Source organism: Callospermophilus lateralis, chromosome 1 (assembly GCF_048772815.1).
Source record: "Callospermophilus lateralis isolate mCalLat2 chromosome 1, mCalLat2.hap1, whole genome shotgun sequence".
Lineage (NCBI taxonomy): Eukaryota > Metazoa > Chordata > Mammalia > Rodentia > Sciuridae > Callospermophilus > Callospermophilus lateralis.
In genome coordinates, this window is record NC_135305.1 from 147,646,842 (window position 1) to 147,660,477 (window position 13,636).

At 41.4% G+C, this 13,636-nt stretch overlaps 1 protein-coding gene across 3 annotated transcripts in view; it reads left to right on the forward strand.

Annotated features, from left to right (window-relative positions):
• Window positions 1-5,492: 5,492 nt before the first annotated feature.
• Cit (citron rho-interacting serine/threonine kinase) overlaps window positions 5,493-13,636 on the forward strand; it is a 157,190-nt gene continuing 149,046 nt past the window's right edge. For all 3 annotated transcript variants that reach the window (XM_077108940.1, XM_077108941.1, XM_077108942.1), the window contains exons 1-2: window positions 5,493-5,588; window positions 10,008-10,149. In XM_077108940.1, coding sequence (XP_076965055.1) covers window positions 5,493-5,588; window positions 10,008-10,149 — 238 coding nt within the window. The remainder of the gene's footprint in view (window positions 5,589-10,007; window positions 10,150-13,636) is intronic.

The following is a 13,636-nucleotide window of genomic DNA, read 5'->3' on the forward strand; positions in this document are numbered from 1 at the left end:
AACATTTTCTTTACTGATTCAATATCAATAGTTTCTTTTTAAATATTGTCTTTAACCTCACCCCAAGTGATATCACCTATACCTAGTTTGATGAACTGGCTATAGTTTTTACTAACATAGGCAAAATATATAATTTAAATATGCAATTTAAAACATAAATGACATTAGTATGCCATCTGAAAATGTCTCTTCTACCATTGATGAGGAAAACAGAGAAAGTTTAGGATGTGGCTTGTCCTTACAAAACAATCAGCTCATGGTAGTTATTTTTATCACTTAGAAGTTATTTGCAGCTAAATTAGCTTGAGGAACTCTTCATTGCTGCCTGAATCCATTTTCTGTAGCTCTAACAAAATAACTGAGACTGGATAATTTATATATATATATAAAAAGGTTGATTTGGTTTCCAATTCTGAAGGCTAGGAAGTCCGAGAGCATGGTGCTGGTAACTCCTCGGCATCTGGTGAGGGCCTTCTTGCTGCATCGTAAACATGGCAGAGGGCATTAGTAGTGAGATACAGCAAGAGTCCCAGCTCAGGTCTCCATTTCTCTTATAAATGCCGTCACAGGATGCCAATCTCATGGCCTCATCTAATACTAATTAATCCTGCATTAGCTTTCTGCTACTGCAAACAAACAAACAAAAACAAAACAAAACAACAACAACAAAACAACCCTGAGAAAAACAAAGGAGGCAAAGTTTATTTTGCCTCCTGGTTTTAAAGGTTTCAGTGCATGGCTGGTTGGCTCTACTGATTTTAGGCCTATCATGACGCAGAATATCAGGGCAGAAGGGCCTGAAGGGAGAAAGCTATGCATTTCATGACAACCAAGAAGCAAAGACAGCAAGCAAGGAAGGGACTGGGGACAAGATACATCATTCCAGGGAAGGTCCCCAGTGACATACTTCCTCCAACCAGGCCCCACCTCCTAAGGTTTCCACCACCTCCCAAGAGTCCACTCAATCATGAAGCCACCAATGGGTTGATCCACTGATGGAATCAGATGCATCAGATGTGGTGGCTTCCCAGAAGCCTCGCTGGTGAGCACTATTGCCTTGGGAACTGAACCTTCACCACATAAGCCTTGGGGAGACCTTGCAGATCCCAACTCTAGTAATTACTAAAGGTTCCACCATCCATGCACCATGGAGGGCGGGGGTTAAGTTTCCAGGAAGTGACGTTAGGGAAGGGACAGGTTTAAGCCATAGCACTTGCCAAGGAAACCTGAATAGCTTTGTCTCTTTGTATCTAGCATGCCAATGCTTAACATTCCAGCAAGACTAGTTTGAGTCTGGCGGCCATTCCTCTTATCTCTAGAAGGTTTCTTGGCACAACTCTGCTTGAGCCGCCTCCCAGCTGAAGGCTCTGAGGACAATTCCATCTCCTTTATTTTCAAGTTTCAGGTGAGGGTTTTTGCTTTCACATACCATTTTCTCTCTTTTTGATTATGACAGCACTCTGTACCCTACCCTATCCCAAGAATTTATTACAGTTTTCCACAATAGTTTGCTTATTTCTCCACTAACCTTGACTTTTCAATAATAGACAAGAAGGGCATCATTTTCATTTTGGTCCCCCCCAGTGGTTGGCACCATATCCTAATATTCTTCATTAATACTCAGTGATGATGGTATTCTTCCTTCCCAAATTTCTGTCACAGTAATCATGGACTCACGTTTAGCAAATGATTGGTCGTTGCTTCATTCTGTGCAAGAACAAACATGAAGTCTCTGTTTTCTTGTCAGCCTAGTTTTAAGGATAAGTTTTTTTCATTTGGCAGCATTTTTTTTTTTTTTGAGGGGGCGTACTGGGGATTAAACTCAGGGGCACTTAACCACTGAGCCACACCCCCAACACTTTTTGATATTTTATTCAGAGACAGGGTCTTATTGAGTTGCTTAGGGCCTCACTAAGTTGCTGAGGCTGGCTTTGAACTTGTGATCCTCCTGCCTCAGCCTCTCAAGTCATTGGGATTATAGTTGGGCACCACTGCACCTGGCTTTTGGCAGCATCTTATCCCTTAGTCTTAACACAGTTAATCTTGGTCCTTTCTCTCTGTCTCTCCCTATAAACTTTTTTTTGCTTTATGTTTCTTTATTCTTTTAATCTATTGTTTATTCCCTATCTTGTTCCACAAAGGATTTGCAGACACCAATAATTATTCTAATGGGAAAGTAGTAGGATATATATAGTCTGGGTTCAGGGCAGTACAAAATGGTGCTATTAACATTTGAATTTAGGATGAACTTGTTGAAAGATTCTGGCAAAGGCTTCTATTTGTGATATCTGGATACTAACAAGTTTGACTAGATGAGAAAAATAAGCAGATACATTTACTAAATTAGCTTTCATAGTTTCTGAGATTCTTTGTATCTAGTTGGGCTTCAACTGTCTACAATCTACATCTCCACTCAGCTGGACAGCCCAAAACCTTGGTTAACCTCCTCCTATAGAAGGTTTAAAAGCATTTCTCATTTTGATTTTTTTTTTTTCTGGACTGGGTCAACCTCTGCAAGAAGAGGCTGGAAGAATTTCTAATGCCCACTGAAATGCAGGTTTTGTGTAGAAGAAAGGAATTTGAAGTTAGTCCAGGTGTTGCCAACCCAGCCCCACTTTCTAAAGCTGCAAGCCCCAAGATTAGTCACTCCATTTCTCAGTTTCCCTACATATAGAATTTAGATTACAGTGAAATAAGATGTTTGATTTAAAAAAGGTGGGGCTTTATAAATAGTAATTATCATTATTATACTGAGAACAAGAAGAAAGTCATGTTTGGGGAAAAAGTGTGTATTAAGCAAGTCTGCAGCTTTGGTTTTGTTCCTGTATGTATGAGTGTGAGTGTGTGTGTGTGTGTGTGTGTGTGTATGTGTGTATGAGAAAGAGAGGGAGAGAGGAGACATATATTTTATCTAGTTCAAGGATTAGAAGACTACAGGAAAGACTACCATATATATATGTACGTGTATGTGTGGGTGCATGTGCATATGTTCTGTTTGTATATATAAATACTTATACAAATATATGTATTTATATACATATATTTACATATACAAACAGAACATAAGCACATGCACCCACACATACTTTAATCATTATAAAACAAATCCATATTATCACCACTCAGGTTAGGAAATAGACCATAGCAACACTTCTTGACACTCTGAAAGGTCTCCATCTCAGCCTCATATCTATTCTTCTGAACTTTGGCTTTCTTTATGGTTCTACCACCTGTATGTACATCCCTCCCTAAACAACATTGCTTTGTTTCATCTGCTTCTGAAATTTATATTAATGGAATCCTACTTTGGATTGTCTTGCTTCTTTCACTTGGCATTGTTTTGAGACTCATTATGTCATTGTGATTAGCTGTAATTTATTCCCTTTCATTGCTGTGTGAAAACATTGTAATATAAAAATTTATCCTTTCTAACGTTGTTGGGCATTTGGGCTGCTTCCAGTTTTTTTTTTTTTGGTCATGATATTGTACAATACTATTTTGCATTGTGTATTTTTGTACACCTCTCATGGAGTACATACAGGAGTTTCTCTAAGGTAGAGAAAATATTCCCAAGAGTAGTCATAAAATGCACAAACCTTTCATGCTAGCAAATAGTGAAGAGTGCCAAACTCTTTTTTTTGAGTTTTTACCAATGTACACTCCCACTCCCATCAGTTATGTGTAAGTGGGACTCCACATCTTCGCAAATACTGTCAGAATTTGTTTTTCCTAGTTTTTCATTTTTCCTGATTACAATTGAGATAGGGGCTCCTCTCATACACTGGACATTTGAATTTCTTCTTTGGTGAAGTCTGCTTATTTAATTATCTTGTCTCGAATTTATTTAAAAATACCCTTTCAGGCTGTCTCAACGACCTTCACCAACTTGTTGTAGGTCAGCCCAGAGGTGCAGTAAGCCAGGCAGGCGGAAGATCAAGCTCAAAGCTTTTGCGGCCTCAGCTGTAGTGCAGAACCGGTTTGTTTCACAAAGTGACAAGTAACTTCGACTTTAGCCCTGTGTGCGGGACCAGAAGTCCAGGAGAGGGGCCTTCCTCCTCACAGGTGGCCCTGAGAGAGAAGACAGCGCCCTCCTAAGCGACCTCCCCGAGGGATCCGACAAACAGAAGCTGCCCTAAACACCACAACCTGCGTAACCGCCAATTTCAAACTTCCAAGACCGGCCCTGCCCGGTTTGCCCTTCCCCCTTTCCTATTGGTCACAAGTCAAAGGAAGAAGCAATTTGATTGGCTCTTCTTTCGACTCCCTCTGTCCCTTTAAGGACTTGGGCGGGGCCTGGATGAGACGCCCCTGTCTATCATAGGTTTGCGCACGATGATTGGTCCAGGCACGGCTGAGCCCCGCCTGCGCCGTTCCCCGGGTTCAAACGCTGCGGCGGGAGGCGCGGGGCGCAGGCTTGCAGGGTCGGCCGAGGGTGAGTCTTGACCCCCGCCCCAATTCTTCACCCAGCTCTGTCAGGCCAGGGGAAGGGTTACTCCACCCGTACCAATCCCGGCTTTCCCTTCCGCGGCGGGGAGGGCGGTGGTTCCACTTCCTGGGCTTGCCGGGGGCCGGAGGGCGCGCCCGGGCTGACGGGACACGCGCCCACCCTCCACGGGGGCCCAAGGGTCTGCCCCGCGGTGCCTGGGGAAGTGGGGCTTGTTCCTCTCATAAACGTCACAGTCTGCTTCCTGTCAGCATTCCTCCCTGAATTGTTCTCTCCAGTGGAGTCTTCAGCTCTTCATTATCTGTGTGACCACAACAATTTACTCACCCTCTCTGTTCCAGTGTCTCCATACTCTCATCATCTTTTCCTTTCCACCTCTCACTGCTTCAGCCCCAATGTCTTTCCTGCTGTTGTTGAAGGAGGCCAGGACCTGCCTCAGGACCACTGCCCTGGCTGTTCCCTCTGCCAGGGATACTATGCCTTTCTTCTCCGAATGACAGCAAGGCTTGCTGGTCACCCCCTTCAGGTCTTGGTTTAAACGCTACCTTGTCACTGAAGTTTAACCAGATTGCACTTAGAAAAAAAAAAAAAAATGCACCACTTCTTCTTTCCCACCCTTGCTCATTAAAACAAAAGACAGCACTTCTCACCTTTCATCATACTATATAGTTTGCTTATGTCAGTTACTCATGTCATAACTATTTATTCTCAATCACTATGTGTTAGTTTATGTGTGTGCCGACTGTGTGGGGACAGAAATCCCTGCCTACGTTGAGCTTGTATTCAAAGGAGTGACAGGGGGGCAGATAATTAACACATTTATAAGTAAGAGTGTGTCAGGGAAGTGTATCCCTTCCTGTTATAGGTTGTAAAATCTGTCTTTTCCTCCCTGTGGCCAGACTGAGCTTCCTAAACCTGGGAGAGTGGATGATTTTCATCTCCCCGTCCCTGAGAGCTTGAGGGAGATGGGAATTTCTCAAGCCCTTCCTGCTCAAAATGTCACTGCATACTTGACTTTTTCTCATATCCCTTCAGCACCAGTGAGGAGATGCTGAAGTTCAAGTATGGATCACGGAATACACAGGATGCTGGTGCCGTTGAGCCCATTGCCAGCCGGGCCTCCAGGCTGAATCTCTTCTTCCAGGTAACAAGCTTCCTGCCAATAGTGCTCACCTGTGTTATTGCCTTAGCAGTTCTTTACCATTCACCTTTGCTGTTTTTTTCATAGGACCGAGGTTAATATTTTAAGAGAAATCCAATTGGATATTTTTTTATGTAATGATTGTACTGGAAAAAGGATCCACTGTGCAGTGGGTAGATAGCTGAACTTGCCCTTAAAAAACATTTTTTTTAAAAAATAATTTCTCATACTTTCACTTCTGTTCTAAACTTCATCCTTTTATTAAAGAAAGCAGAACAAATGAACAAAGGCACTCTTTTTTTAACCACAATTTCTGTAGGTCTAATCTTATTTCATTTGAGGGATGTTTGCTTTTTAGATTTAAAAAGGAAAGCCAGTTTTGATAAGTACTACACCGGTGTAATTCTCATCCTTCTCAAGATATATAACACTTCCTTCATCCCAGAAGTGTTGAAACTTAATGTCACGAAGATATTTCCAAGTAGATATTTAATCCTTTTGTTTCTGGTATATATGGAGTGCTGGTGAAGTAGGAATCCTTATTTGACTGATGTATTCACAAGCCCAGAGAACAGACAGTGGTAAAGATTTTAGATTTGAATCCTGCTACCAGCCAGCACTTGTTAGCTTTGTTTCTTTGCATGGGTCAATGACCTTCTTTGGATCTGCTCTTTAAAACAGGTGGCACCTAATCACAGTTCTTGTGAGGTTTAAATAAGATAATCCATATAGAGCACTTAGCACCTTGCCTGGCTTTTGGTAAGCCCTTTATAAATGGTAACTATAGTTCATCCCAAGTGTGGCATAGTATAGTTATAGTCATGATACATGTCTGTTAACAGAATTATAATTAGGTATATATGTGGGATACCTAAATGATGGTGAATAGTAATATGTTCTTGCTAACCTTTTCTTCCATAAAATATTAGTGTTGGGGGATTTCCGTACAGATCAGAGTAGAATTAGATTAGAAGATTAGGTTGTTATGTGGGTCCATCCGCATCATCATTTTTAAATCATGGGATATTTTTCACAAATATGTGCTCTGTCTCTAATCTTAGATGGTGGAAGTGCTGATACTTTTAAGCCTTTTTTTTTTTTTTTTTTTTTTAACTTCAACCTGTCTCCAACTTATTACAAAATAACTTAATGGCCCATAATGTGATGACTTTATAGTAGCTGTAGCTTCTGCAGTGTTGGGCACAGGACTAGCATGTTCCATATTATCTCACTTCAGCCTCATAACAGAGGTAAGGACTATACTTTTTTATACTTAAAAAAATGAGCAAATAAAGATAGAGGTAGACAAGGAGTTACCCAAGATCATGCAGCTTGTAAGTGGCAGAGTCAGTCTTCATCTTGGATCTGATTCTAGAGGCTGCTCACAGAAATGCTGGGCCATGCTTCTAGTACATATCAGGATTTATTAAGTGTATCTTATATTTAAGTGTCATTATATCAGTAAGGATTGTAAGTAAACCCTCAGTTCATCTCTCTCTCTCTCTTTTTTTTTTTTTTTTTTTGTGGTGCTGGGGATTGAAACCAGGGCCTTATGCATGCAGGGTCTCTTTTTAATGCTGAGTGTCTCAGTCTTTTTTTCTGTTGCTATAGCATAATGCCTGAAGAAAGGCATTCATAAAGAAAAGGTTTATTTAGCACAGTTCGGAATATTCAAGTGTATGAACTTATGCTTGGCTCTGGTGAGGGCCTCCTGGTGAATGGTGTCACAAAGATGGGATCACATGAATAAGATAGGAAGCCAGAGACCCAGGGAGGGACAGATTTGCTCTTTTTTATAGCATCATGCTCTCATATTCAGAGGGTGAAAAAAGCATTAATCCTTCCAAAAGACAGAATCCCTTTCCACTAGTCCTCACCTCTTAAAGCTTCACCTCTTTAACACTGTCACACTAGGGACCAAGTCTTCAACACAAGAACCCTTGAGGGACATCTAGACCATAGCAAGATCCCCTCCTGCTGCCAGGAAAGGTATTATTGCAAGTGTAGCATGCATCTGACATTTGCCTTGTTCTTTTCCCATACTGTGCTATTTTATTGAGGTTTAGATACAGTAGCGAGTTTGTTTTCCATTCAGGTGAGTGCCCTGGACAATCTCAGTTTTTCTTATTTCCCTCCACTCAACCCTGCTTCCCAGACTGTTCTCAGTCCGTCTTGGCAGATTTCCAGACCCAGAAAAGTTCCACAAATTGTTAGGCAGACTTAGGTTTGCCAAGTCAGGATGTGAAAAAACAGAAGAAAAGCCTGCTCTCCTCTTTTTTATTTTCTAAAGAAAGGGCATCTTAAGAAACACCAAGAGGGGAAGAGCAGCATCTCAGAATAAAGGACCATTTAAAAATTTGAATATGTTTCGCTTTATGAAAGAGATGTCACCTGGGGCTTGTTTCATTGCATTTCATTGTGGGCTGTTGAAAATCTTGGTAAGAATTGGTACTGTTTGGCAACCCTTGGTCTAGTTGGCCTAAATTCATTAGGAACAGAAGAAAACAAAGAATCTTATTTTTCTGAGTTAGTGGCAACTATTAGTAAATGTGGCCCAGCTTTCCAAACCCAACCGAACTCTGAGTTAGAAAATAGATTTTAAGCTAGAATGTAGAAAATTTTAATTCAGGAGGTTGGGGATAGGACCAGAGAATCTTTTTTTTTCTTTTTCTCTTTCATTTCTTTCTTTCTTTTCTTTTCTTTTTTTCATTAACTATCTCTCCAGTTCTCTAGAAAGAACTCAAATGCAGCCATTCTGTTCATCTTGTCCAGTGCTGTAGGACAAACCACTCACAAAGTTTAAAGCCACAGGGTCTTACTTTTTCTCAGCATTCTGTGGGTTGGTTAGACTCAATGAAGTGCTTCTTTTACTCCACCCTGTGACATCAGCTGGGGTCCCATCTGGGACTAGAAAATCTGGGTGCCAACTGCTGGCTGGGGTACCTCAGTCTTCCTTCCCTCATATGACTTCTCTTCTTCATGAAGTCTTTCATTACTCAGTAGTCTAACCCAGGATTCTTAATTTTTTTCTATAAATAATAAAATATTTATATTTTATGGGCTGTATAATACTGTCTTTGGGGACCAGGCACTGGGTATGAAGGGGTCAAGTTTGTAGTGAACTCCGGAGCATATCCACTGCCAAGAGGTGGGTAGCGTCATTTAGCTCCCAAGCAGTGTCACTGGGCAGGAACATGGGGCAGTGTTGGTAGATCCATCAATTTCAAGAGAAGCCAGTCATTCTCTTTTGTGTGTGTGTGTGTGTGTGTATGTGTGAGAGAGAGAGAGAGAGAGAGTGAGAGAGAGAGATCCTGATTTTTAAATATTGGCAGATAATTCAAATTATTTTAAACAGTACAGACCAAACAAAACATGTCTGTGGGCTAGACACAGTCTGCCAGTTTGTAACTGTTCCTCCTGATCATGAATAAATTCGGCTTATAGTCACTCCGTGAGCACTACTCTAAATGAATTAAACTACTCTGAATGAATTAAATAAATTGAAGTTTGTCAAATGCCGAATGTTTTCTCTGATATAAGGAGGCTGACTCATAGTGGGGTAGGGAGGGGGAGCATGGGAGGAATAGATGAATTCCAGATAGGGTGAGGGGAAGGGAGAGGGCAGGGGATTAACAAGGTGGTGGAATGTGATGGGCATCATTATCCAAAGTACATGTATGAAGACAGGAATTGGGTGTCAACATACTTTATATACAAACAGAGATATGAAAAATTGGGGTATATATGTGTAATAAGAATTGTAATGCAAAAAAACAAAAAACAAAAAACCAAAGTACGTGTATAAAGATATGAATTAGCATGAACATACTTTGTATATAAAGAAAAATTGTGCTCTATATGTGTAATTAGAATTGTAATGCATTCCCCTATCGTGTATTTAAAAAAATAAAATCAGTTAAAAAAAAAAGAAATTGAAGTTTGTATTAACAGACTCTGGGCACACATACTGTAGAGACAGAAAAGGGTCAGAACAAGCACGTCCAGAGTAAGTGTTCCCAGGAGCCTCAGATTATTAAGAATGAAGGACCTTGTTTTTGAGAAGGAATCTTGCTATGTTGCCCAGGCTGGTCTTGAACTTGTGGTCCTTCTGCCTCAGCCCCTCAAATAGCTGGATTAAGGTGCATGCCACTGTTCCTGGGTCAGCACCCTTTCTTATTTGTGACACGCTTGTGACGTTTTTTTCTTTCCAGCTGCTAGCAAGAGAAACCCACAGTAATGGAATTGTGCAAGTGATGATGACTGTCAATTGGTGCTGCTTTATAGAATGAAGCCCCCAAATTGTGCTGGTAGTGTGTCGTGAGCAGTTAGTTGAGTTGGTGGCTTGTAATTTACTGTGTGGATGTTATTGATCAAAGCTTTTCGTTATTGACAGTGTCTCCATCTGCTGTTGGCTGTTTTTAGGGGAAACCACCCTTTATGACTCAACAGCAGATGTCTCCTCTTTCCCGAGAAGGGATATTAGATGCCCTCTTTGTTCTCTTTGAAGAATGCAGTCAGCCTGCTCTGATGAAGATTAAGCACGTGAGCAACTTCGTCCGGAAGTGTAAGTAAGGAACTTTTTCTCAAAAACTGTCCTGATATAGAACGCTAGAACAATGCCGCAGGTGGAATGAGAGTGGTTGGTGGTACTGGCTTAAAAACTCTGGTCTGAATAAGATAGACCCAGACTTATGTTCCTCTTGTTGGAGCTGGGAGATCAAGTAAGTCAAGTTTCTTGGTTGTGAGTGACAGAAACTCGATTTGAAGATTGAATGTATTGACCATGAAACTTGGAAATCCAGAGATGAGTCAAACTTCAGGCATAGCTGGTTCTAGGAACCTCAGTGATGTCCCCTGATACGTTAGTTATAGGAGACACAGTGCTTACGGGCCCATGGTATTTAAGAGATTTGTTTTAACTAGCTTCATTTAATCTCAAATCATAAAAAAACGAATATAGTAATGATTCTAGACTATGGCCTTTATTTTATTTTTTAATTTTTTTGTGCTGGGGATTGAATCGAGGGCCTTGTTCATGCTAACAAAATGCTTTATCAATGAACCATACCTCTAGCTCCCTGGATTAAATTCTTTGTATCAGTATAGTCATAAAATGTAACTTGTTGTCATAAATGTAATTTTATTTTATTTCTTTTTATGGAGAAGGGGCTGGTGAAGGCAAAAAAGCCTGAGGGCCTTTCAGAGTCATAAACCAGCCCTGCTTTCACCCTGGTTCACACTTTGCTCAGCTTCCCTGTGGTGGGGAAGTGCCTCAGTGTTTGCTCTGTCCCAGTTTTATGTTCTTTTAGTTTATACCAATGTTTTCAACCAGTGGTGATTTTACCCTGCAGGCTCTCTTGGTAATATCTGTTGTCATAACTAGGGGCATCTAATGGGTGAGTCAGAGATGTGGCTAAATATCCTACAGTGCACAGGACGGGCCCCTTCAGCACAAAACTTTCTGGCCCACAGTGTCAATAGTGCCAAATTTGAGAAACCCTGCCTTTTACAACATTGCCATGTTACCTACCACTCTAAACTTGAGTGGCTTAAAGCAGTAGTTGTCGTATTACCTCTCATGAGTGTGTGGGCTGACTGGACTCAGCTGGAGATTCCTCTGCTCTGTGAGACACAGGCCAAGATTGCAGTCATCTGGGGCTCTCCTGGACGGGGAATGTTCAAGATGGCTCACTTAGTGTCTGGCTCCCTGCTGGAAGGCCGGGCTCAGCTGTGATTCTGAGATGAACTCACTCTCTTTTTCTCCATCCATCCTCATGCACCACATACAAACAAAGATGTTTCAGCACCTCCCTTATGTGGCCTCTACATCAGGGGTCAGGGAGCTGCAGTCTGTGATGCGCAAAGCTCTCCTGGGACACGCCATGCCTGCATGTTTCTGTGTTGCCTGTGGCCGCTGTCACACCACAATAGCATTTGAGGATTTGGGACAGAGATCAAATGGCTTGCAAAGCCTAAGCCAATTACTCTCTGGTCCTTTAAGAAAAGGCTTTACTGGGCTGTGGTTGTGGCTCAGCTATAGAGCGTTTGCCTAGCATGAGCGAGGCACTGGGTTTGATTCTCAACACCACATTAAAAAAAAAAATAAATAAAGTTATAAAAAAGAATATTAAAAGAAAAAAGAAAAAGAAAAGGCTTTACTGACCCCTGAAGTACATGGTGTACAGCAGGACAGCCACACTTCCCAAATGGTAGCTCAGGGTTTCCAAGGGCATAAAAGTAGAAGCTTCCAGGCTTTCTTAAGGCTTAGTCTCAGAATGGACATGGAATCTCTTTGGCTGCTGGGTTAGCTTTTTGTTACTATAACAAAGTACCTGAGATAATATAAAGAAAGGGAATGTTTATTTATTTATTTATTTTCTTACATACATGACAATAGTGGAGTGCATTACATTCATAATTATCCATCCACAGCATAGTTTTTTGTAACTCTGTATATAGAGTATGTTCACGCCAAATTATGCCATTATACATGAGCTCTTTTTTTTGCATCACAATTCTTAATATAGCACAATTTAACATATCTCTGTTTGTATATAAGGTATGTTGTCACCAAATTCACATTTTCATACGTGTATTTTGTATAATGATGACCGTCTCCTTCCACCATCCTTGCTATTCCTCTTCTCCCTCCTTTTCCCTCCCACCCCTATTCCCTATCTAGAGGTAATTTTCCACCCATGCTTTCCCTCCTTGCCCACTTTGAGTCACCCCCCTTATATCAGAGAAAATATTCAGAATTTTGTTTGGGGATTGGCTAAGGGAATGTTTATTTTGGCTTATAGATTTGGAAGTTTCAGTCCATGATTGGATGGTCTCATTGCTTTTGGGCCTGTGGCCAGGCAGTACATCATGGTGGGAGTGTGTGGTGGAGGACACCTGTTCACTTCATGGCCAGGAACAAAAAGGAGAGAGGAAGAGTTGGGGTTCCACTGTCTCCTGTAAGGGCATGCCCTTGGTGACTTCAGTTCCTCTTACTAGGCCCCACATCTTAAAGGGAGGTGGCCTTTTGCTCTCCGTGTGGCTTGTGATGTGGGCTTATATATTGGGTCAGGGAACTACAGCCTGTGGGGTTTCACTGCCTCCCAGTGGTGTTCAGCTGCGGCCAAGTCTTTAACACATGGGCCTTTGAAGGATATTCCAGACCCAAACTAGAGCAGCTGTGTTACACTATTTTTTTTTTTAATATTTATTTATTTATTTTTTAGTTTTCGGTGTACACAACATCTTTATTTGTATGTGGTGCTGAGGATCAAACCCGAGCCGCACGCATGCCAGGCGAGCGTGCTACCGCTTGAGCCACATCCCCAGCCCTGTGTTACACTATTTTAAGCAAATCATAGGGCCACCCAGATTGCACACATGAGCATGCTCCACAAGGACACGAATCCCAAGTGGCATGTTTCTTTGGGTACCATTTTTGGAGACCAGCTTCCATACCCTTCCCAATTATTTTATTCCGTTAACTAGATTTATACAATACCAGGGAAAATTTAATTGGCTCTGCTTTGGGTCATTTGACTGTCAGGAGGTGAAGTATTGTGATTCATCTGATCTGATTCTCCAAGTTGTCAGGGCATGGTGATTACCAGGACCTCAAGGGATGGGGATGTGCAGTTACCCAGAGGAACTTGGGGTGCTGAGTAAGCAAAACGGATGCATTTCTACTCTACTCACCTTCAATATTTACACATACCTGTCTCTTCTTAGTTTCTACATCTGTGAAAAGGGTGTGATGTATATCTAATAAGGCTGTGAATGAGTTTATAGGCAGACTAGACTTATGTTGCCTGGCTCATTACGGACACTGTATGTTACTCAATAATGATAGTCATCAATCTCAACAATATTTAATACGTTGTGTACCTTCAAAATGTACCTGGGGTATTTGTTCATCATTATGTATTTATTTGAATATGCTTCTGCCTTCTTTTCTTGAATGTTGAAATTCTCAAGTGAAGAGTGGGAAGGAAAAGGAAGTGCATATCAAGGACAGCCATCTCCAGACCCCTCCTGCTGGCCTTGGTTTCTTT